This window comes from Lonchura striata, chromosome Z (genome assembly GCF_050655825.1).
Source record: "Lonchura striata isolate lonStrDom1 chromosome Z, ASM5065582v1, whole genome shotgun sequence".
Taxonomy (NCBI): domain Eukaryota; kingdom Metazoa; phylum Chordata; class Aves; order Passeriformes; family Estrildidae; genus Lonchura; species Lonchura striata.
This window is the reverse complement of record NC_140740.1, coordinates 58090013-58115948: the sequence shown is the minus strand read 5'-3', so window position 1 is coordinate 58115948 and position 25936 is coordinate 58090013. Positions and strand designations below refer to the sequence as shown.

Genomic DNA, 25936 nt, shown 5'->3' with positions numbered 1-25936 from the left:
ACTCTCCCTAATCAATTCTTACTTCAAAGAATCTAATTTGCTCTACCTGCCTTGTACTCAGATATTTTCTTAATTATTTTGATGACTGGATTGAATTTTTATGAAGAGGCAAGGCAAAATTTTGTGTTGATGGGATTGATGAAATAAATACTCTGTTAAACCTGTTCACAGCATGAAGGGAACATGAAGGAACAAAGCTCACTTGTCACTAATGTAATAATGATGAGTCCTTTGCTGTACTTGAGATACTTTCCTGTGCCTGGCATCATACTAAGCATTTTATATTTTTACTTAGTCTCACATCTTCAATGACTCACTACACAATATATGAACTTACCTTTAAATATCATGCATTCTTCGTATTATATTCAAGAGCAACACAGCATCTATTTCTATTAGTATTTCTGCAATGTATTCTATACAAAGCGCTTAGAAAGCACTGGCATCTCTAGCATGACATTTTCTTTCAAATTTATATCAACCTGCTCAATATGTCTTATTTCCAAAACAAGTTCTTTTGTTTTATTTAGGAGGAATTACCTGCAAACATCAGTGATGATCTATCATTATTGCACTTCAAATTTTCTTCTGAGAGCATGGACTAAAACTTCAACTACAAGGTGGTATCTGTATCTATTTAATCCCTACTTTCTGGACTTCTAACCATACACACCTGAAAACAACCTGAATTTTTCAAGCATAATCAGAAACCAGAAAGAACAAATCTGTTTATTATAAAAACAACACAAACAATAGCACACACTAAACCTGAACTTCAGGAAACAAACACATTTTAATTTTATTCTTTTCTAAAATCTATTGCACTATTTATCTTCTGCAAACATAAGTGACTTCTCAAACAGCAGGAAGGAAGGAGTAGAAGGGAGCACAGATCAGCTGTTTCTAGGTTGAACTGCGAACAGAAAACCCAATTTTTCATTATAAAAGGTAAAAAAAAAATAATCAGTACATAGTTGGTATTTAGTTATCCCTTCACCTGCATGAAATTGCTTATACTGCAAGTCTTGCTGCACATGGAAGTCACACAGACTGAAAACTGAGAGCCTCTGGGCCACTTTCAGGAAAAGATTCGCTGCTAAGAAAGGAACTTTTAACTAATTTCACTTTTCAAATGTAATTTTGCAGTAATTTATCTTGTTTGTCACTTTCTCTAACTGTGATAAACTTGCTTGTCACTTTCTCTAAAAAATAATACTTTTTAAGGGCAAATAAACATTGTTTTGAAAACTACTTCACTTACGCAGCATTTTCTGTTCTACACTGAAACATTTTTCAGTATTTGGCCAGAAAGTTGCCACTCATATTTTGCAACTATAATTTTTGAGTTTAGGTAATATGCAGTTGCAGGAGATTCCTTGTAAAGTTTATGTACATTCTGGAATAGTTAGAGCTATCTTGACATTTGCTCATGAAAGGGGGAAGAAAGAAAGGGCAAGGAACAGATCCTAACTGATAGCTTTCTCCACCTACACCACTGTTTCCATTTCAGTTGAGGTCAGTAATGAAACCAGAAGGTAAACAAACCATTATAAAGCTTTCTTCTTGTTCTATTAAAAGCACATAATAAAAACCAAATCAATGCATAGAGAAGATATAAAATAGCCAAAATTTCTCCAAGAGAGCCTCAATTCCTCTTTACCCACACTTTGCTCTATTCAAAATAATCTGAGGGAGGCAGAGAAGTGGGGAAAAGAGGCAATCCAGGTAAAGCTTACAGAAGTACCCTCATGCCTCAAGAGTCTTATCTGTGTGAACTAAAGCAATGAAATCCTAGTAAGAAGAAATCCAAGCAAATCATAGAAACAGCCAGAAAACCTTATGATAACAGAGAATATGCAATTCATTAATTATTTTGTAGCTCATCACAAATAAAGCAGCACCAATTCTGATGTCCATCCACTAAGAGAATGGTGTTAATACTGGTGTTAACAATTCAAGCTTGAAAACTAACTCCTGTTAAGAAGGAAATTGTTCCAGTTACACTGGCAGGGTAAATGCAGAGTTGTGATTGCTTTTTAAGTGTTATTCCACTTTTATTTGGGTTGAAGGGCTGTCTGAAATCAGAACCAGTTAAAATGCTCTCTTTTGATTGTTATTTGAAGCAAAGGCAGTTAGTGTTATTCCTGGGCTGCAAGAGGAGTGCTGCCAGCTGATCAAGGATTGTGGTCCTCCCTCTCTACAACACTGAGGCCACACCTGAAGTGTTGTGTCCAGGACTGAGCTTGCCATTACAAGACAGACATGGACCTATCAAGTGAGTCCAGAACAGGGCCACATAGGTGATGCGGGAGCTGAAACACCTCACACAGAAAAAAAAGGCTGTGACTACTCAGTCTGGTCAGCCTGCAGAGAGAAGGCTCAGGGAGGTCTCATCAATTTGTCTCAAGAAATACCTAAAGAAATACCATAAAGCAAACTGAACCACACTCTTGTCCATGATGCCCAGTGACAAGATAAAGTGAAAAACAGGAAGTTTCCCCTGAGCAGAAGCAAGCACTTTTTGCTGTCATAGTGAATTCCTCACCGGTCTGCCTTGCCATGTCTTTACACTAGACAGAAATCTTGGGAAGGAGTTGGATAAAATTACTGACTTCTTAAGACCTTGCATTTATTGCCCTAACAGTTTCATAAGAATGCTAGTAATACTCTTCAGCCTTGACTGAGAGTTCAAAATCCCAGAAACAGAACTATCTTTCTTCCTGGATAACTGTGCCAAAAAAAAAAAAAAAAAATTAAAATAGACTAACGAGTTTCAACTCCCACCTAGTCAATTAAAATGAGAGAAAAAAGACAAAAAAGAAACAAAACCAAACAAACAACATAAAAAAAAGCCAAAAACCAAAAATACCCCAAAAGAAAAAGAAAAACCCACACAAAAACATCCATAACTCAACACAATCCAAGGAGACAACAGGATTAAGCTCTATTGATAATTGCCCCAAAATTCCAAAGCTTAAATTCAACTGCCAGCAAACACAGTGACAAATGGTTAATGGCAAAGATTTAAAAGCTCAAAAGAAAAGGGGCAGTGCTTTTGTTTAACAATATTATTCTTCATGGAGCAGTAGTTTCTTGAAAGAAACCAATGAAGACCTGGTTTTGTTGTATTTTTAAAAAAACATTTTAGTGCCAACAAATACAAACATGCACAAAGTTATCAGCTGCATAACTGCTGCTGTGCTATACACTTGTGCACAAACTTAGGTACAGAATACTCTGCAAATCTGACTTCACCCATTTTGTAAATTAGATTAAAGTTTTGCAAGCACTTAATCATCATTCAGGATGTTTCATATTAGTAGCATATGCCTTATAGCCCATGGAATTCTTGCAAATTCAATTTAAAACTCATCAACACTGCAAGGTTTCATGTTCTTCAACTGTAGATGCAGTCAAAACTATGTTAGTAACTGGAATGTCCAGTGACATACTACAGAGGCATAGCATAGATAACCAAGCCCCCAATCTTTCTACAGAGATAATCAAATTGCAAAGGCAAGCTGTAGCTTTTAGTAAGTCTTAATGCATACAGATCTTCACTGAATGAACCACAGTTCAAGACTAGTGGATTCCTCCATTTATACAAAGTTTCAAAATCAATCATAATAAATGCAGTAAGAAAAAGAACTGATCTAAGCATCAAACTAAAAAGGAACCCAATGAAGCTTTCAAATTACACAAGTTATGAAAAAATGTTAACAGTAAAGGTTATGGACAAGAAACTTCATCCCACTATTTATTTGCAGCAGATGAACACAGTACAAACCAATAATCTGAAGAGAGGGCCAAAAAAGTGAGAAAGGCAGCATTATGATGCCAAAGGGAATCCAAAACGATCCTTGCATCCTTGAGTTCCAGAAATGCTGCTCTACATAATCTAAAAAGTGACTTAAGTAGCTGACATATTTCACCACAAGCAAGATTAAAAAAAAGGAAACAAAAAGTGTTAAGTCTACAATTAGAGACAGGTCATTTGGACTTAGCAGGGTGATCAGTGATTGCCATCCCTTATCTTCATGAGTCAAAAGTCTGCTTGGCTTTCTCACTTGCACAGAATATTTTGAATAGTACAAATCACTGTATCATTTAGTGTTGAGCCTGCTGTGCTTTGATAACCCTGAACATGTCAGTGAACTAGTCTAAACAGTATTCAGAAATGCATTACTATGTCCTTTAAGAATCCTAAATTCTTACTAGCTCTTGCTCTTTACAGACAATGTAGTTGAATAACTGCAAAGCAAAGTGATTTAAAAACAGTGTAAGAGGCTCCGAAAATGGTGGTTGTAACCAGTTTTAAAATGATTTCTATTTTCAGTGAACAGATTTGTCTTCTAAGGAGCCTAAAAAAGGAGTAAAAAAGCAGCCTGAACACTCAAGTCTGCTGTAACTAAACTCAGTGTCTTCTATATGCAAGACAGAACTGAGAACAATAACAGCTTTATGACTTCATGACTGGCACAGAATGGAACAAGATAAAAAAAATGTAGTTTAATTAACAGTATAACTTATTCTCATTAGTGAATTTGAGTTGTTTTTGTTTTAATATTAAGTATCAGTTATTTTGTCTGAGATCACAACTCAGCTAAGTTTAAACCTTTTTTCTCAAGGAAGACTCCCAAAGCATTCAATAACACAAGTTAAAAGTGGTAGTATGGCATGTTAGAAATGCATTTCAAATTAAAGAAGAAACTAGTTTCTATTATTTTTCAGACTGGAAGATTCATAATAGTTTTCAAAGCCAAAGTACAAAAACAACTGTTTGCCAATTATGAAGGTTGTGATAAAAACTTTTTCATTTTGTTCTTCAAGGAAAAGCAATTTGCTCACAGCAAACAAACAAACTGAAGTACAATATACCTTGGTCGATCTGTGGAAGACACCACTTCTTATACGTAATTTACCCTGTATAGTACAATTGGGCACACTTCTTACCATGCTGCTGCATTCAAATTCCTTTTCTTTGTTTATGGAGAACCTGATTTGATTCAGTGGTGCCTACCCTTCAAAGCACAAGGAGCATCTCTCCCTCACAAAGTTCTCTCCAAAAACTGTTGCCAAATTAGAGGGTGAAAAGGCAGAATAGACAAAACACTGGAGCTAAAGTAGTCACACAGCTAAATCAAGACTATGGTAATGGTTTAGGCACACAGAAAAATTAAGGAGGGAGCAAGGAGCATTCCCTAAAGGTTATCTAAGCAATAACATATATGCAAAATAAGTGGTATCATGTCTATGGAAGGAGATTACAATACTAAGCACAAGATACCGGTTTACAAACATCAAGGTTGCTTATTTTGAATGACTATTTCCATAACACTCCCACATAATGCTGTATTCAGGGAAACCTAAGGGCTCCAGGACCTACAGGGTTTATTTATTTAATCTAGTTTAACCCAAATGACTCCCCTGTTCCTCACCACAAGACAAATCCCACCACGTGTGCAAGCATGTCCATTCCTCCTTTTTAGCAACTATTCTCTGTGCATTAAAGCTTTTCATACAACCCAAAAACCATCATACAAAAGCATATAGTTTTATGTGCTAAATACTAAAATCCTTAAAGACGGTAAAACAAAAATAAATCCTTGCACTTCAGTAACACCACAATCGGGGGAATTAAGTTTCCAGATATGTTTCTGATCTGCACTCATGCTGCCAGTTGCCTCTACATTTGTGTTCTGAGGGGAGGGGGGGAACCTCTTTCCTACTCTGACAAAGGTCTTTGTTCTACCCAGAAGCCAGCTCACCTTACCTCTGAGAGTCTGAGTTTTTGTCAGCTGTTCATAAAATAAACAGCTGTAAATGTATGAAAAACTTACTACTGGCAAAAAACAAAAGCCAGCAAGTAGGTTCTAGATTTACAGTGCACAAAAGTCTCCAAAACACATAACTATTTCAATATATATAATGGAAGATCTTTTTCCCCTTCCTCTCATACCTAACCTTATAAGCCTTCAAAATTAGCCTGCACAGACAGTACAGTAAATGTAATTAGCTTCAGAATGCCAAATTATAGTGAGTCTCCCTGCTAACTGCTAATATGAAATAAGAGCAGCACAGTCATCATCAGCACATAGGTTAATGAAGGTTTTCCTAGAGGTCTTGCTCCTACTTTAAGTGGACTAGGTGAACTGATGTAAATGTAACAGTGTCGATATTTATGAATTCTGTCAACAGAAGAAGTAAGTTATTCTACTTTTCAGGCATGCTCAAAAATTTAGTAACTTTCAGTGAACTTGTTAGAAGTCACAGATTGCATTCACCTGCTATGTTTTTTTCTCTCTTGAATGACCTCTCAATTATAGTACCGTCCCCAGTGTGAGATATCATTTCAGGTATAACTTCAAATTATGACAAATATACAGCACACATACTTTAACCTCTCTTCTGAGGAAATACATTTTTTGCTAAGTGACCAGGCTAAATGAAGCTACTCCAGTCTTCAGAAAAGGTTCTTCCTTTGCATTCAGTTTACTCTGTTTGTATGAATCAAATTAAAATAGGCTTAATACTGATGTGTCAAAATTGTATCCATAATAATCAGAATGCAAAGAGATAAAGCTTGCAGTTTTAAGATTTTAGCAATTAAGAACTGAAGGATTTCAAAACATTTACAACCACTGCATCTCTAGAGATCAGTGTCACTTACAAATAGGTGGCTTAAACTGCAGCTGTCTTTTCATAATATACTGCTTTGGGTCTGGGTTTATCTTTGTCTTTCAACGTCCTCATTCTTATGTGAGAGGGGGAAGGATTTCAGTTCAGAAATGAACAGAAACTATCATGAAGCTCAGTAAGAAACATAGTGTCAACTGTATACTCACCATAATTCATCATTCAATATACATTTTTCCTTCACTGAGGGATGCCAGTATTTCTGAAACTGACACTCTGCTTTTAATGCCTCAATGTAATAAGTGTTCAAAATGGTCTAAATCAAGAACAGACATTCCAATCTAAAACCAAGTTTTATACATTTGATTTGAATGATTTTTTGTTCTGAGGCTTCCCAACAGCAAAGATTCAACAATTATGCACTAAATGTCTATTTTCTTTAGTACCTGGTGCTGCACTGTTCTTGTGAAGATAATACTAAAGAACACATCCCAGAGACCCAGATTAATTAATTTTGTGCCTGTTGTTTCTGCTCGAGTACTGTGTACAGATCGAGTACTTGCATCCTGACTCTGTGACAGATTCATCTTCATGGAAGCGTATCAAATCACTGTGCACACTAAATTTTTCTGGGATGCATTTCACAGAAATTGCATGCTAAAAGTAATTTCATGAGTCTCAGTTACTAGTTTGCAAAAAATTTTGTCTTAAAGATGAATACATTTAGGGAGACTACTAGATGAATTAAACATACCATCTGCACAGCATAACTGGCAGAAACTTTACCCTGAATTGAAATAGCACCTAAGGAGACAAAACTACACAAACAATTTCAGAAATGGTAGTAATCAAACCAGTAGGAGCCCCTCCTCATAAGTTCAAATTTAAAATCCAAGAGTTGTCTTAAACTTCTCTATTAGGTCAAACAATCTCACATAACTTCACACCTACTGTAGCAACAGAACAATAACAGCTGGTGGCACACTCACTGTTCCATGGAAACTGCCCTGTGGATAGTCCCCCAAGAAGACTTTAGTTATTGGTAGAAAGTGGTCAGGTGTCTTTCAGGAAGGTGAGATATAAAGGTCTGAAGAGAGGAAATTACAGTAAGCAACTGAAATGCAGCAACTTCTGGCCATGCACCCACATACAGCATTCTCACCCTACAGCTGGTGTGGGGGTATTTACATAATGATTCTGGAGCGCTTTGGCATGGATGGTAAGTGCCAGTCAAGACTCCTGAACTAGTTCCACAAAATTCTAAACTTGCAAGCAAATCTGTATGCAAAGACCTAAGTGCATGGGATTTAGTGGTAGACTCTTTTTCATTCAACCAAAGAGCTGTGATGAGAACATCCATCTCAAGCTGTTCCATTAAGAAATACCAATCCAAGTAAGTTTTACACTTAGCAGCATTACAGAGATTCACTCAAATAATCACATAAAAATTGCAGGTTTTTAACCTTATTTTGAAAACAAATGCAAAAATAAATTTCCCCAGATTAAAGATAAAACATACTCAATTATGAGTGAAATGAAAAAAACTTTTTCTAGAATTACATTTATTACAATCTTGGATTTGTGCAAATATAGAAATGAAAGTGCAGGAAGTAACTTCAGAATTTCATGAAGGTAAAGGACGTCTACAAGCTCTGCTCCTCTTCTGTTCCCTCACCCTGGTCCCATCCTTCCTGGGATTGTGCTGAATATAACCTCGCCAAGCTTCAAATTTGAACACTTCTGTTGTATTTAAGTGTATTTAAAGAACCTCCTGCACTACCCATGGGGATCGTTCTTTTTCCTATTTGTTAGTTTCACATGAGCAATAGCACTGCATATAGCTCAAAACCCTGTTCTGAAGAGCTAATTTGCCCTGATTGTACTTATCTTCAAAACAGCAAAGCAGAAGTAGGAATAGAGGTGGAGGGGTAAAAACCAAGACAACCATGAAACCACACTAATTGGTACAAAAACATAAAAGACTTATACACCCGAGTACTTTTCATTTTCCTAAACAGACAAGAGTTCAAACTGGTATTTCTTTAACAAACCTGGCTTGCAGAAGTCATAGCTTCCGAAGTATCACATTGAACACCTCCGATGAACTAAAACAAGATATGACAGAAAATCGACATCTAATTTTATACCATTAGCAGTGAAGCTATAGAGGAAAGATAACAGACAATATAACTTCACTTTCCTCAAATGAGAAGAGTTTAGCTTAGACATGTACAATAAACACCAGCTGAAGAGGTTTAGAAGGATCTGGACATGTCAGTTAGGGTTGGAGGTCATGTAGGCTTCCTTTTACCAGGAGACAACCCAGACAGGTAAAGAACCCTGCCTAAGGTTTGCAAAACTTAAGGACCCCATGTCTCACTCAAGAGTGCCTTTAACAGTCTGACAGACACAACCGTCTAGTCAGAACTGTAGGAAGCCTCTAGGAAGTGAGCAACCCAGATGAATCCTTCCTCACTGAAGCAGGCTACTGTCAAAAGTAAGCCAGTAATGAGCTTTGATCACCCACCGTGCAAGCAGTTGAGAAAGCTAAAACACCCTCTCCCAGACAGACAAGTCCACAAAAATTCTCTTTATGGTGAAGAAAGCTATTTCTGCCCTAAGAATGGCCTCATCTGCACTGTGTAGTGTGCAACAAGGCATTCCTGCACTTCTTCCCTCCACCAGTTACAGCAAGCAAAGCTCTGCATTAGTTATTTGCATCTGGAATAGATCACACATTAACTTTGAGTCCTGAAAACAGATAACTTCAGTAAATTATACCTCACTTATTGAAGCAGCTGTCTGCCATTTAACTTCCAAGCTACCAACATTATACAAAAGCACCATTCTGCCCAATTAATGTTCTACTTGGGGAAGCAGTAATGATACTGAAACACCTCTAGGCTATTTCAGACTCTCAGTAAATCCATATCAAAAATACGTATTTTACAAGCAGTAAGCCTTTTTCTCACCTACAAGCCGGCCCTACAAACTCTGCTTGAAATCTCCACACTGTGCTCCATCAGATCTTTCACAAGCATTACTAACAGTAAAAAAAAAAAACATGCCAGACACCCAAAGTCTCTGCTACACTACCACAACCCTGCAACCTCCAGTGACTCTTGAGTAGCAACAGATGAAAGTTCAAGAAGCAGAGACTTATTCTTAGTTATGCTGGCTCAGCAGGTCTTGTCACACAGAAAGCTGTGAACACTTACTTTAGCAACAGCTATGATGAAAATAAACACAAAACACACAATTTGGACACCAAACAACAGCATAATAAGAAAAATTACTTCAAAAATCTATGTTATAAGTATGCTGAAGTTCAACGCTGCCACAAAAGAAGAGGAAATGTGTGAACTCTGAAGGCAAAAAGTACGTTTTACAGCAGCTATGCAAATATAGACAGATATGAATTTGCACAATTGGACTAAATTGTTAGGTATTTCCTTCCCCTTTCCTGTACTCCTAATGTAAACATTTGTCTGGCTTTCTTTTAACCACTGATGGAGTGTGGAAGGGGTACTCATCACTTAGACAAGGTTTTGTGCCACAAAAAAACCAAAAAACAAAACACTGTGGATGAAGTGATAGGGAAAATGGCTCACTCATATATGCCAAACACAGTACCCGAGCTGAGGAAAGGCCTGTCGTGGTGGCTCTGAAACAGACTGCCTTTTGCCACAGCAGAACTCTCAAACCCAGCAGCTACCTCCTTCCCCCAGGAAGCAGTTATGGCATCATGTCCACTTTAAACCAGTCCAAGTATGACTGACACAGAAAGGACCCCTGACTTTGTCAGTGCCCCCTCATGCAATCTTCTCTCTCTTGCATCCAGAGTCACATCTTCTTGGCCAATAAACCAGGTAAGACTCACCAAGCAAGATCTGAATTCCTAAGCAGGCCAGTTGTCTGGCTCACCATGCAGCACCACAAGTCCTGGCAAAAGCTGAAAGCTTGAGAACTGCAGTGTTCCTTTAGCAGCAGCCTGCATTTAAGCCAGCCTGAAGCAATGACGGAACTTCAGGGTGAATAACACAGTGGTCAATCACAGTGGGTGAAGTTCGCAAATGGCAACAACAGAAAACCTTTCCAAAATACAAGTTTATAAGCACAGCAATGTGCATTTTCTGTTCTAAGAGTTACACAATGAAGCACAGAGCAGAAAATGAGTCATGGCTCAGCAAATGAGTCAGTTCTTTCATTTACCATATTCATTACAAGTATTTCACCATGAAAAACAATTATTTTGATAGGCCTGTTCTGTAGTCTGTCCTTGGAGAAGTTCACTGAGTGACAGGAGATTACAAGCCTGCTGGAACAGGCTCTTGGAGAATTCCTGTGCTCACAGCCACACTGAGCTTCCATATCAGCAGCATTCGTTGGAACAGCAGGTTTGATCAATGAAGAATATGCTCCCTCCCTAAGAAAAGGAATAACTGGAAATATAGTTACAACTTCTATCAGAGTTTAAGGCCTCTGGCACTTATAACCTTTGTCAGGCAACCTAAGGTCACCAGCCTTAAGAAAAAGACAAACATCAGGCCTGCAGTTGTGCTTGAAATCCACATTTACCAAGACCAGAAACTACCTACCATAGCCCTTAATCAGCACATCACATCTACACAGGTTTTGCAGGCCTGTACAAGACCCTCCAAACAGCTAACATGCATCGCTCAGGTCAGTGGAGGCCCTGTGCTGCTCCCCACATCAGGGCCTGCACGCTGTCACCACCACACTGGACAACGCTTACAGTACACACTGCCCACAAACATCGCAGGAGTCCCCTGCTTGCAAATATACCCATTCCTGACAGAAAGCAGCTGACCAAAGTTGCTTTTACCTGTGCAAGAGGAGCTGGTCAATGCAGAGAGTATGGTGTGAGGGCAGTGTGTTCTACAGAGAATAAGCCAGTCCAAAGGTCCCTCCACCTGCACTGAACATGCTGCTGCTGACTCACATTATTTGTACCCAACCACTGATGGAAGATTAAATCACAGGTTCCTTCTGCAGCTGTCCCACCTCCAGCCCACTATACAAATACAGCATCCCCGCTCTGCTTCTGATATTTCAAACTAGCATCAACTGCAATACAAGTGGATTTGCTCTTGACTTTGTCATATATAAACACAACACACCCCGATCCCCAGGCTCATGACACTTACTGCCTCACCAAGACTGTATGACATGCTATACCTCCTGGGCTCCTGGAACAAAACATAGCAATACAAAACCCCCCATGCCTACCAATCAAGCTACATGTATGCCAAGCTAATATACAGACACTCCTTGCACTCTAATGCTGCTGATTCTCCCACCTCACTCACCCATTAACTTTTGCCTGCAGTGCTTTCATTATATCACACCATCTTGCCCACATCACTCTTTCAACTCCCACAGCAAAGTCATTGAGGACACCAAGGCCCTTGCCTGGAATGTGGTTCTGCCATTGGGCCCTTGCTGGCTCAAATTCAGTGCATCACACTAGGGTGGTTCTTACCATAGTCCCCAGTGGTAATGTCTTCTGGATTTGGGTTCTGGTACCTTTCAGCACTTCCAGAAAATGTTGATCTCCCTCTCAGAAATTTCAATTTATACAGATTTTTGTGCTTCTCCTTTTACTTCCTAAAATCACAGCTTTGTGTCTCATTGCTCAGTCATCTTCCTCTGCTTCCGCCTTTCAGATGTTTCTCAACATTTGATCTCTACTTCCTAACTTCCTTTTGTTATTCAATGAGGGAGGGGGAAGATGGACCTCATAACAGGCACGACTCACTGAAGCACATACCCATGATTCACATCTTTCCACTCATCCATTCTAACATTTCAATAGCTATCATTTTACACCTTGAGTATCAGGAAGGAGCAGCTTTGATCTTACTGACATCTTGTTCCCTTAAGCATATTCTACATACTAGGAATATTCAGCTTTCTGACAACAGCAGCATCCTTCCTTGTCCTGCTGAGCAGACAACAGTCCTTCCTTTCAAGTACAAGACTTTGGATCTCTTTGGTACTGAGATTACAATGCTCACATCTGTCTTAAATTTTCAGTCTTTACTACTTATCATATACCCCTACCAATGTTAAGTTTGTATTCCATATGGCTGCTTATCAGCAGGAAAAACTTCTCTAGTACTTCTGATCACCACTGCAGCAACTCTGGCAGTTGTCTTCCTCTTTCCCCTTCCTACTTTTGTCTGAAGAACTGTCCAATGAAGCTGTGTTTCATTCATCATCGTACTTCCATCTGCACTCCCCATCCCAGGTCAGAACAATATATGGGTTCTGGGGAAAAAAAAGAATTCTGTTTTTCACAAGTCCGGGTACCATAAATATTCACTACTGGGGGGACAGGGGCAGGGGCAGAAAACAAGTCTCTTTTTGCAATATACAATGCTTTAAAACTAAGCAACTTCATGTCAATTCAGGAGAATTAGACTACAATTTGGAAACAGCTTTAACTGAAATTAATTTGCTATGAGTCTACAATTTTATCAATTAATAATTAATGCTATGAAAAAAATCTCTCTGAAACAGTTGTACAGGATGAAGTCAATGGTTTTGTTATACCACTGGCCAAGCTTCCATCATTATTGAAGAGATGCAGCTTCTGCTAGAGTAAAATCTAACTAACACCCTTCAAACACACAGAAAGTCATTACCTGAAAATTCAGAGCATTACCTTTGTGCATCTGATATTCCTTATTTATAAAATTGAAACAAAAGGTTGAAAAGAGAGGACGCCCACTTCATAACTTAAAACTATTTTACCATTTCAAAAGCTACAGAACAGCTAAGTTACTGTTTGCTAACCTATTTGCCATCTTGAAAGCTGTGTTTCATTTTGTAGGAAAAAGTCTATCAGCTTCCATGCATTTGCTAATACCCATTAAAAGTAGATCATATAGAGGTGAAAGTCATTTATACTACATCCTCTTCATCAGATATCTAGTGAGGTCTTTGACCTCCATATTATCTCAGGAAGTACCACTTCCCTACTTCTCTTCTTGGCCTCTCATCTATAAAGCATTTTACTCAGCATTTTATCACCTTTCTTCTCTGCAAGCATGTATTATTCAATAAGACAAACTCTTGCTTACTCCTAAATACATCTTTGCTCCCTGCTACCAGACAGTCATTTACATTTATCATCTACAAAATTACCCAGAAATCAAACCTGTAAACTACTGCCAGGACACATGACAACTTAAAAACTGATCACTCAAAACTGTCAGTAAAACTAAGTGGCATGCTGCTCCTAAAATTTATACACAGGATTAAGAAAGTTTTTCTCAGCTTCCTTATTCCATTAGATTTTCATAGCATCTGTTAAACTACGTCCCAGTCCTAGTCACTGCCTGCCATTCATGCACTAGCACACTGAGCTGAAGTCACATCTATTAATTAATGGGTTTTGTATTTGACAAGGAAAGCTGCATGATGGTGCACTCACATATCATGGCTTGCAGTAACAAATATAAAAAACAGCCGTGCATTTTACGTCATCCTCATCACCCTGCTGTGGAGGAAGCAAAACTGAAGTTTTGGGCTTCTGTATAATATAGCTACACTAAATCCAGAAACAGAATATAATGCACTTGATATTTTATCCCCAAGACACTAACTGTAGACAGTTTGCAAGGTTTCAGTTTACAATCTGAATCAATTGAAGAACTGAGACTCATTTTGCATGTACCACAGCACCAGCACAGCCAGCTGTCATTGGCAGTAACAGTATTTCAGAATAAAAGTGTTCCAGTTTTTTTCTTTTTCATGAGCTAATATATTAAACAATTCACTTAGACTGTTGATTTTTCCCTGTTCTTGTACTTTTAAAATCAGTAGACTCTGCAGAATTGTCCAAAGAAGAACAAGCCATGTTTAATCCAGTAAGCATGATCACTAAATCCAGCTTTGTAAACATGCAAATGACTGTTTTACCAAGACTACTTTCCACCCTCCCAAAACACTGCATTGTATTCCACCAATAGCAGAAGCAAAGTCTGATGGAATTAGTGTGGAAGCAACCAACAACTTACAGAACAGTTCTCCACTAAACTGTACCTCACATTTTCCAGAAGATCCCAAGAAGATTATCTGTAAGTGTATTTGGTAATGAATTCTTAACACAGATTTTATCTGCTATCCCTTTCATAGCCACAGCTGCACATAAGTCAAAGAAAGGACCAACAATCAAATATATGAAACTGTGAAGATGACACTATCTATATGCATTTATACTACTGACAAACATACTATCAATCCCATTAATCACAGAATATGGATCGGTGCTCTATGTACTTCAACCTAGTCAAAATAGCAAAGTTAAATGCAGAAATTAAAAACTAATAATAAAGCTCAGGAGCCACTTTTGACAAGGCTAAGCTAGAACCTGGAGTGTTTGAGTTTAAAAAGTTTGTGCTGCCTTGTACACATAGTGGAACATTGCTATGTAGAAAGAAGGCAGGCCACTAGCATAAAAGAAGAAAGAGTCAAACTCTTAACATACAGAAACAAATCAGAGCCACTGCTGAAGCCTTTAACCCAAAGCCAAGCTTTTAGCACAAGCTCATAAACACTTAAATAATTAGAATACATGCAAATTTGATCCTCTACTCTGTTACAGGCTGTACATTTGTAACACTCTGTAAGGGTTTATCCAATTTTAAGTGCCTTGATGGCCTAATGTTTTTCTTTTCATTAATCAGTGTAAATTAAATATTGTAGTCAGCTGCACGATTCCTGCACTGTCACTGCATTACTCTCAGCTGTCAGTAACCAGTTAGCAGTTAAATTTGGCACATATACAAAAAAGTGTCTCATTTCTTAGAAATCCTACAGCTACACAACAGTTGATTTTAAAGGTCTTTAAAAGAATCATTTGAATGCAATTAACTTTTGTGAAAAAATAAAGTAAAAAAGACATAATAAAAAGATGTATTAACATGTACTTCTGTGAAATATCTTACTATGCCATTTCCCCCATTATTTTTCCAATGATGCCAAAAGGTATTAAAGGTCTGACACCAATTAACAATGAGGGATTACTTATGTAAACAGGTGGAATGTTAAACTATGATAAAGGTAAATCACCTGAATTTTTAGAACATTAATTCAGTACACAAGCTTCCTATTTATCTGATCAGCTAGCTCTACTAATGCAAATTTAAACTCACTGACAGGTTTTACTGCATCCTTCCAATTAGCATCAGACTTTCTCAGGCATTGCCCTTGCATTTCTGAAGCAAAACTTCCAGGTTTTTCAACAGTCAAATACACTCACTTGCAAAGAGGAATGGAGGCTTACAGAATAATAAATAAATAACCTTTAAAGCCACAAATAAAAAGGAACACTCTCCTTTTTAAAGTATGTAATGATGTGCATCACAAATACTTTAAACACTGCTGAAATCTGCCCTCTTTGACTATTTGGTTTTCACTTTCAGAGGTGTTTAATAAAGTGTTGGTATAAATTCCACATCAGGAGACTCTTTAGTCTATACTGAATTGTCACATCAGAAAAAGTCTTTTGTATGCACACTCAGCTCTTACAGCAGGTCTTTTATCAGTTGTGTCTTAACCACAAAGGAATTCTATACACTGTAGTTACTATTAGAAGGCTCGACTCCTCCAGTCTGTTTGCACATTTGAAGAATTCATTCAGAAAACATCTATTTAGGATGGTGATTTATATCTCAGCTTTTCCAGATTTCCTGGCCCTCCAAAGCATGGCCAAGGCAATAAAGACTGGATGCATGTAGCTGCTTCAGAGGACAGCAGGGTAATGTGCTGCAAGACCATCACATAAATCATGGTAATCGGCATGCAGCTGGAAGGAGAATGCAAACCAGTGTACAGCACCAGCCAACATCACCAGTGATCCAGGTCACAGAAGGTTATTAAGCCACGTCAAGGGCTGCACACATAACCAGCTGAGAACATTTTATATGCATTGTCTTGGACAGGAAACCAACAGCAAAAACTAGAAGTTCAAGGAGACAAATCTCTCGGAACAAGTGCAGTTGTTGGACAAAACTCAAGTATTCACGTGCTGTCAGGCTGATTGCATTCCAGGCTATCAGAATTCATATTAAATCTGTATCCTTGCCACACATGAAAGCTTTTTAAGATTTCAAATCAGTTCATATCACAGACAGCATATTTATAAATTAGGAAACCTTTTGTCAGTTAAAATCGCGTGGTCCTTTTTTGACTTGACTTTTGGGTTTTTTTTAAAAGATACAGTAAATTCTCCTACCTTACCCCTCAAGAAAATAAAGAGAAAACAAGTTAAGGAATGTCAGCTGCTCTCCTGTACTACTGTAACTTTTCACTCACTTTACACTTTATCTTGACATCACTAGACGACCTAGACAGCAGGTGACACTTAAATTGAACCCATGCAGATGCCGTCTACTAGATTTCACCCTTCAACACTAAGAACTCTACCTGACAGTTTAGCACATTTTTTCTCTTTAATTTTTTAAATTAGAACTTGACCACAGTCTTAAGTAATAATTTGATTTTAACAGGTTCATTTATAAAAGCAAATGATACAGCAAAATGCAGCAACTAGCAAATTATCTTTAAGGAAACCAGTTTGTCTGATGCTCACTTTTAAATAGCCCCAGCCAACCGTCACACACAGATTTTGTGTTTAATTAATAGTTCACCTCTGAAAGTTAGCATACAGGGAGAAAGAGCAAATGCAGGCACCAACTGCTGGCATGACAAGTGGCTAAAATTCAAACATTATTACATTCCAAGGCATCAGATCATATACAAAGATGGAATCACTTTCTAAAAGGAATAGCAGCTTTGAAAATGAAAATTGTTTTCTTGAAAGTGAGGAAAGCCTTGAAATTAAGGGGAAAATGGAACATAAGAAACATGAAAACTGACCTAAAACACACAATGAAAAATTTTGCTACATAAACGAAATACACTGTATTCCTGTATAAAAGATTTCTCAGTTTAAAACTTGTGATGGCAAGTGATTAACAATTATTTTCCTTAAAAAATAAATTAATTCTAAAGTAGTATTGACATTGCCCAATTACACTTATGCTACTATTCACAATTACTTAGGAAGATGGTATATACAAATTTTGCTTCAGATCTTGAAATCACTCTACAAGACTTACACTCTCTTGAAATCAAGACTAGATATTTTTAGAAAACCTGAATTAAATGCAGGAGCTGATTTACAAAGCTTTTCCACTTTTAGTGATCTGGTCTTGAAAGACAGCTTTTTTGCTTCTTTAGCTCTTTTTTTTCAGGGTTTCCAAAGAAATTATTCAAGGTTAAGGATAGTATATTACAGCGCACACAGAAAAATAGCTTGCATATTCACCAATTAATGCATTGCATTCCAAATCCAAAAGGAAACTACAGTGCATTAGATGTCACCCTTTCAGGAGGAAACATCTAAAAATTAGCTTACTAGTTTCTGTTCTGGAACTTGGAAATATCAGAAGTTATTGCTTAGAGCAAATTGGAACTAGAATCAATGAAGGCATTTTCACAAGACTCTCTACTAGGCTTGGAACTAAGTCAAAAAAAGTCCAGCAAAAAGTCAGACATCATTTGTTTACACCCATACCACAATATTGTATTATAAATTCTGGATTACTTTTTCTACTCATACATTCCTAACCAAACCCCTTAAGTTGAACACGATTGCTCTGTCAGCGCAGAAAATTTTCCTCTTCAAATAGGCAGAATTTAGCACAACCTTTTCCCCTTGGAATAATGTCACTACACATACTAAAACAATTTGGTATCACAGGTCAAAAAAAGTTAACACTAAACACAGTGCCTGCACTGCCGCTAATGACTGCCTTATGTTTGTTTGTCACATAACTCAGTGCTACGTTCATTAAGTAAATCCTTTTACTAAATACATCTATCCTACAGGTTTCATCAACAATTACATATATATTGCACGCACCAGTGAGGATCACCATGTCCGCTAAAAGTCACAGTTGAACTCACAGCACAGTATAATATTTGTGCCACCTTTGCTATTAAAATATTTGGTATGGTTTTATCACAAGGAAAAAACAGTGTTTCATGTTATACCACTGGCACTCAAATAACCGAGTCACAAAAAAAAAGAGAAATTAACTTTTGTTTTACTTGCTCTGCCACTTCAGAAAATTTTGGTTGCTTTTGTTTTTTTTTCAGTGAAGCTGGCTAGGAAGAATCAAAATTTACCTCGCATCACTGTCCACCAAAAGGATCTGAAATCTGTTGACTACAATACAGATTCCACCAGAATTACATGCAGCCACAAATTCGGTCTTCTAAAGCCTTCTCTTGGTCCTGCTGAAAAAAAGGCTTCTCCTGGTTTTGAAAGCAAAACAATCTCCAGTCTTTAACTTAAGAACAAATTAAAGAAACATCAGTGACCTTCAACCACTATTTAAGAAAGGATAAATTTTACTTTGCTTTTCTCTAAGAAGCATTTTGGTTACATCTCCCAACCAGATATCCCTGAGGGACTTCTAAAACATGAGCCTGCAACTCCAAGCCAATGATGTTCTTCAGCTGAACCTCCTTCTACAGAAAAGGCAGCTTTCTAATAGTTACATCATATTCTAGAGCTGTGGAGAGTGCCAGTCAATGAATTCTTTATATTTTCTTTCCCTAGGAGTCCCTTCCCTCCCTCCTCCCTTGCCATTCATACCTAAAAGCATGACTTAGCACAGCAACAGAGCCTTATGCTACCATGGAAAGGGCTCTAACTCCTTTAAGAAAGGCCTGTATGAGCAAGCAAGGTCTATGCAACAAAGACAAACCTACTTCAAATTACCAACAGACAGGGATACTGTAAGAGTACTTGTATGACACATCAAAAACATTGAATACTTCTAATGTGTCTGCAGCAGTGAAGCTGAGTTTTACTCCACTAAAGCCACGGCAACCTCTGTCTTTCCCCAAGCAAGAGTCATAGCAGCCGAGGCACAGGGGTTTATTTCTTCTCCTAGAATAGCTGCATTAAGGGCTCTCACCAGGTCAGCTGTGCTATTGAGGGATCACACCTCTTCCTAACCTTGACAGCCACAGCTGTGACGACAATACAGTACTGTGTACTAATTCAGGACTAACCTCAGAAACCAAATATACACTTCGCCATCTAAAACTGTCTGCTTGCTCCTGGCATTTTCAAAATTTGGCCAAATGAAACACAGCCAATTTCTAATTTCCCTTCCGGATTGTTGTATTTACTCATGAAGTGCTTTCTAATTTAGACTTGATTTTTTCTAAAAATACTTGGTTTGAAATAAGTTAAACACATGCATGGTAAAAGAGTTGTTTTATGCAGTTGGGGAGGTTTGCTTTAGGAACCTGCATTCTCTGGCTCCTTTGAAATAAGCTAAAAAAGAAAAACTTTCATGTCCAGTTAAGCATATCAAAAAGATATAAACACATCAATAAGTTAGATGCAAATTGAATTCTGAAGCCATCTTCTTTGGAGAAAGCCCTTTCAAAATTAAGTGATGCTAATTATTATGCTAGGACAGCATCAAAAAACTACAAAATAGGCTAGCAGACAACTTTACTGCCTGATTACCAAGAATGTTATTTGTGTGTATCTCTAATACATCATCTTAATTTTATTTCAGAATTTCTTTACAACAAGATAACACACAAAAGACTAAGTTGGTAGGCATGAAGCAGATTCACATGAAGATTTTTAGCAAACCTTAGATACAAGGTTTGGGAAATCTTCCTGCTTAAGTTTATTTACTATGATAAAACAGTCAATGTTTATTCAGGGCTAGACTGAAAAACGTAAAATGCAAAATTCAGAAGCAAATGGTGCCATTTAACCACCGCTGAACTGCAATTTATACATCTCTCTAATCAAGTCCTGCATTCCCTGTTTATAGTAATACTTTAGGTTACAAGTAAGGCTGTTAGAACCCATATATAATAAAATGTATTTTGTCCAATAACTGCACTTTTCCACAGTTCAACAGTAAACATTTACAGAGTTTCCATTACTCATACTGCAAAGACTCTTAAGTTCACATTTATACAGTCACTAAATATGCACTTACACAAACTTAATTCTAAGTTTTCATTAATGCTACATATTCAGCTGTATAATATGCAACCAATTCCATTCTCCCAATATTCCATTCTCTGCCCAACATAACTCACTTTAGAGTGGAATTGCCTTTAATAGTCACAACTTTCTCCTTCACTAGGAATATCCTGTAAGCAAGACCCAGTCTTAATGACACAGCTACCTACCCAAATTACACAAGAATTTTCCTACAGCAGGAATCTACCCAAGTCCTCCACAACTCCTTCACCAAAGCAGTTGTCAAAGGAGTTTTGTCAAAACAAAACTGACATCTTTCATATCATCAGTTTCCACTACTATTTTTGCACAGAATTTTCAGCAGTAGGTACAGTATTTGTTTGAAATGCATTTCAGGGTTCCAGAAAAAGCAGTCAATACTTAAGTTGCATTCATGCATATTTTCTTTCTATTTACTGACCCTCGCCAACATTACTCAATGCCCTCCGCTTTGAAGACACACAAAAAGTTACTTTTTTTCTTTCACAACTACTCAGTGGGGCCTATTCCATTGCTGAAAGCAAGCTAAGTCCTCGCTGGGTGTCTGCCTCCTAGAGAAGATTCCATTTTTTATTTATTGCCCCTTGGCTTTATTTTCACAGTGAATTCCTGGCTTAAATGCAATCAGCCAAGAAACCCTCCCTATGTGCACTCCTGTCATTCCTAATCGCTTGCAAACAGAATCAAGTGCAAGCAAAAGGGGGAAAAAAAATTTCAGCACTCCCAACTTAACTACGAAAGCCCTATTCTGGTTTTGCCAGTCTTGAGGAACCACAGATGTACCTCAGACCCCTTAAAAAAATAAAGTAAAATCTTTCAAAATTTAAAAGAAAGTTAAATAAAAAAACTGAAATTAAATAAATAATAAAAAAAGAAATTAAGTCCTCCTAAGCAGAAGAAAAGGGCACTGAGCCTGAGAGCAGGGTCACATCTTCCCTTCCCGGAAAAAAAAAAAAACCTGATGGCACATTTGCAAGGTGCCCACCAAGTCAAACCCGCAGCAGCAGCACCGAGATTTTAGGGGTGCGTGAAGGAGGGAATCCCGACGCCCCACACACGCAAAAACACACACACACCGAGCCGCCTCCGTCAACAAAAGGCGAGCAGCAGCCTCTTTTGTCTTCCCCTTTTAAGGGGAGGAGGAGGGGAAACGACAGAAAACTGAGAGGAGGGGAAACAAAAAAGGGAAAAAAAAAAAAACACACACACGCAAATAAACATGAAAATGAGAACAAAGTGGCCGGGTCGCACAAAGAGCATCACCACCGGCGGAGGGGACTATTTGCCGGGGGCGGCTCCTCTTTCATTCAAGGAATGGAAGGGGAGCCGCTCCCGGCAGACAGCCCCCCCAAAACTGGGGGAATACCCCCCACCTCTGCAGCCCTTTAAACACTGGCAGGGAGGAGTTAACCAAGGAAGCCCGCAGTGGGTGAAGAACAGCGGCAGGCGGCTGGGCTGGGGGTAAGGAAGAGGAGGGGGGTATTGTTCCAGTAAGAGGAAAAGCTTCGCTTTCCCCCACCTTGTCACGAAGCCGCTCATCCTAAAGCAAATCCCCCCCCAGCCATGCCACCCCCGGCGGGGCGAATCGCGCCCCCTCCCTCCGGCTCGTCGCCGCTGCCCTAGAAATGCCTTTGTTCGCGGATCCCCCCCGCACGCCCACTGCCGGGGTCTCGCACTGCTTTTATGTCTTTATTTTGGACGTCGGCGCATCCCGCCCCCCCTCCTTCCCCCGCCGGCCGCCCTTCTGCTGATTCATTTCCACCGGCGGTCCCCCTCGGGATGGGGGGGCGGCATCTCCTCGCTATTGTGGCTCGAGGAAAAGCGATGACCCGGATTACCGGGGGTGGACGCCGGTAGGGGGGCAGAGCCAAACGGGATTACACAGGCTGGATTACCGGGAGCGGTGCGGGGCTGCGAGTTAAAGGGACAGGCGGGAGCCGTGTCCGTGTCACGGAGGCAGGGAGCCACTGCGCGTCCCGGGCACGAGGGGGAGGAGACCGGCGGAGGAAGTTGCCCGGCCCACGGTAGAGCCGGGCAGCGAAGGGTTCGCATGGGCCGGGCCGCAGGCGGTGAGCTGCAGCGGAGAAAAAGGGACGGCGAGCGGGTGACACGCAGGGGGAGACCCGCAGCCCCGAGCGGCGGCGGCCTGGCCGGGCAGCAGACCCGGCCGGTGACTCACCGACTTGCAGGACGTTATCGACGCAGCCGCCGTCGAGCAAAGCGATGCCCCTGCGGAAGGGCAGCCGGTTCTCGTCGGCGGCAGCGGCGGCGGCGTCCACGGCCCCGCCAGGCGCGGCGGCGCCCCCGGGACCGGCGGCGGGATCCTCGGTGCCGGTGTTGAACGAGGAGTACATACAGATCTCCCTCTCGCTGCGGGGGAAGGACCAGTACACGATCCTGCGCTGCACCGGCTCCGGGATCCGTTCGAACCGCTCCTCCACCCGCTGGAAGGGCCACTTCTCCGCCACCTTGCGAGCCGCAATGTCCAGCAGGGACTCGGGGCTCTGGGTCTTGCCGAGCGGCAGCAGCCCCAGGGCGGCGGCGGCAGCTGCGGAGGAGGGTCCGGCACAGAGCGCGCCCCCGCCGGGCCCGGAGCTGCCCGCCCGCTGCCCCGGCCTGCAGCCCGAGCCATAGCCGGGTCTGCAGCAGAGGCGCTTGGCGGGGTGGGGGAGCTGACCGCGCTCCGCCATGATCGCGCCGCTTCTAAGCCGACAGCGGAAGTGGCTGTACCCTATAAACGGCTGCAGGAAGGCAGCGAGGGCCCGCGAGCCCCCGGGAACACGCCCCCCTCTGCCCTTATGTGGCGAAGAGGGCGGGGCCCCGTGGCCTCGCGGGCCGGGGGGCGGAGCCTTACGCAAATCGGCGTCACAACGTAAATAGAACGGCGGGGGGGACCCGGGAAGGGGTGGCGCGCCCCCCTCCGCCTTCCCAGCCTCTTCTCCCGTTGATGTCACGCGCGCAAGCCCGGGCGCGCCCTCGCGCGCGCGGTGGGAAAGGGAGGCGCGGCCGGCGGCGCCCCCCGCTCTGCCGCCATGTAGGGAATGGAATGCGCGGGCGGGGCGCCGCCGCGGCTGAACCCGGTCACCCCTGCCGGGAACGCCGGCGGGCCTCGCGGTGGGAAGTACGGTAGCGGCTGCGGCCGCGCCGCCGAGATGGACCTGCGTCCTGCCTCAGAGGCGGGCTGCAGCAGGCGAAGCCCTTTCCGCCCTGGAGCAGCAGCCCCGATGCGTGCTTATAACCAGGTCTTGAGCTTGTGAGGCGCGCTCCAGGATGTGTTGGTGTTGAGCTTTGTGGGGAGTTTAATTTTCCTTCTATTAGCGGTGGTACGGTAAAGGCCGTCATCCCGGTGCCGGCAGCCGGTTGTCTCTACAGATGTCAGGGCTTGGAAGCGCTACGGGAGAGCCGAGACTCGGGGCAGGGCGGCACGGACCCGCAATGTGTCAGCTGGACGCGATGAAAGCACCGCGTTTGCCCAGGTGGGTCGTGAGGATGTGGTGGCACAGCGGAGGCTCATGGTGTTTTCCGTGATCTTTCAAACCGTGCCGTTCGGGTCTGTGGCGGCGCCTCAAGTATATTTGTGGATACAGACATGCGGAGGGTGCTGCGTGGCGGAGCGCTGCTCCCGCCGCCGCTCCCGGAACACCGGCTGCCGCGAAGTGCCGCCCGCAGGGCTCGAGCAAGCGCGCACCACCGCGCCTTTCTGCGCAGAGAGCCTGTGCGCTGCGTGCCCTTGCAGAGCGACTTCGCTTGACTTCCGTTCCGCTAATTAAACTTTAAAGTAAGCATTTTTGGTATTTTGGAATTTTATCTCGGAAATGGGATTACGCTTTGGTGTTTCATGGTCGCCATTTCTTATTAACCAAATTTTAAACCAGTTTTTGTTATTTTACTAATTAAATATTTCGGAACTATAGCTTGTAAGAGGCATTTTTTGGCGGCTTGCCGTTGAAAGCAGCACTTACTGGTATGCCATGCCGTGCAGAAGCCGTAATTGGAGCGGCTTCTCTCCGGCAGGCTGGTTTTCCCAGACAGACTACATTTTCCATGATGCAGCGCAAGCCGCCCCCAGCGGGGAGGCGGTTCCGCCAGGCAATGCGGAGGAATGTCAAGCGTGCCAGGCATAAAGTCTAAGTGGTGCAAACAACATCGCCTTGGCTTGGAACTTTGTCGTCTCCTTTTTGTTTGCATCAGCTCCCCGCCTTCCACCTCCGGCTGGAACAGGAGCTTATTTTGTAGTCAAGCGATTGAAAAGCTTTGCAGAAACTGCAGTTTCCATTAAAAGTGGTGGGAAATTGAATGAAATTTAGCAGACTCGCTGACTGATTTTTAAAGAAAGATTGACAGAAACCTGAGATGGTTTAAAATTTGCACATCTTGGAGAAGGGGGAGTGTATGCCTTTGAACTTCTAAACAGTAGCAATACTTGGAATACTTCGCGGATAGAGAACTCTTACATCTAGGTATAGACCTGCGCTTTTGGTGGAGGGGAGATTTAGGGTTGGGGATTTTTTTGTGTTTTTCTTTTTTTTTTTTTTTTTTACTATCCTAGTAGTTTGGAGTTTCTTCCTTTGGGATCATGAAACCTACCTTTTGTGTAAGAAATGAGTTTAATTTGATGCTTGTGTTTCTGGCTATGGACTCCACAAAATAGTTACTCTTGAGAAGCCAGTTTCATAAATTCATAAATAGCTTGCTGGAATATTAACTGTCTCATTTCTCATTTTAGGCGTGCTTTATAAATGTTCCGCTGGATTTATAAATTTAACTCCAAAAGAATTTTGGAAGTGTTAGGGAGTCTGAATGCTGCAGACCAGAGATGAGCTTGTAGTACTTTCTTTTTTTATAAATATGGCTTTCATCTCAGAATTTCAGAGAGCAGAGATATAAAATATGTAGACAGTAGGAAAATGGAAAAAAAAGAATTTCATGATTGCATATGTGTTAGAGGAGAGGAAAATTATTTTTCACTCCATCACTTATTCATAAGTAACAATTGTTCACATGTCAAAGCAATTTTTCTTCTCTGTTTTATCACTATTTCTGTTTTAAATAAGCATCCAGGAAGTCAGTAAAAATTCTCTTCCAAATTGGGTAATGGCTGTTCTTTACCAGGTCTTAGCCACCTGCTGCAATAAAAATAACACTAATGCCACTGGAAGAATTCTTCATGTCAATAGTCAAGAAACTTTGCAATAAAAACCA

The 25936-nt window shown here is 40.8% G+C and overlaps 1 protein-coding gene and 1 long non-coding RNA gene across 6 annotated transcripts in view; one reads left to right on the top strand and one right to left on the bottom strand.

Annotated features, from left to right (window-relative positions):
- Positions 1 to 23439, bottom strand: part of ZSWIM6 (zinc finger SWIM-type containing 6) — a 106992-nt gene extending 83553 nt beyond the window's left edge. For both annotated transcript variants that reach the window (XM_021534355.3, XM_085566940.1), the window contains exon 1: positions 22914 to 23439. In XM_021534355.3, coding sequence (XP_021390030.2) covers positions 22914 to 23424 — 511 coding nt within the window. In that variant the 5' untranslated portion in view covers positions 23425 to 23439. The remainder of the gene's footprint in view (positions 1 to 22913) is intronic.
- Positions 23440 to 23675: 236 nt separating this feature from the next.
- Positions 23676 to 25936, top strand: part of LOC110472570 (uncharacterized) — a 29314-nt gene continuing 27053 nt past the window's right edge. For 2 of the 4 annotated variants that reach the window (XR_014951382.1, XR_013341704.2), the window contains exon 1: positions 23676 to 24512. This is a non-coding gene — a long non-coding RNA (uncharacterized LOC110472570). The remainder of the gene's footprint in view (positions 24513 to 25936) is intronic. The other 2 variants (XR_014951383.1, XR_014951384.1) reach the window with 2 other exon arrangements.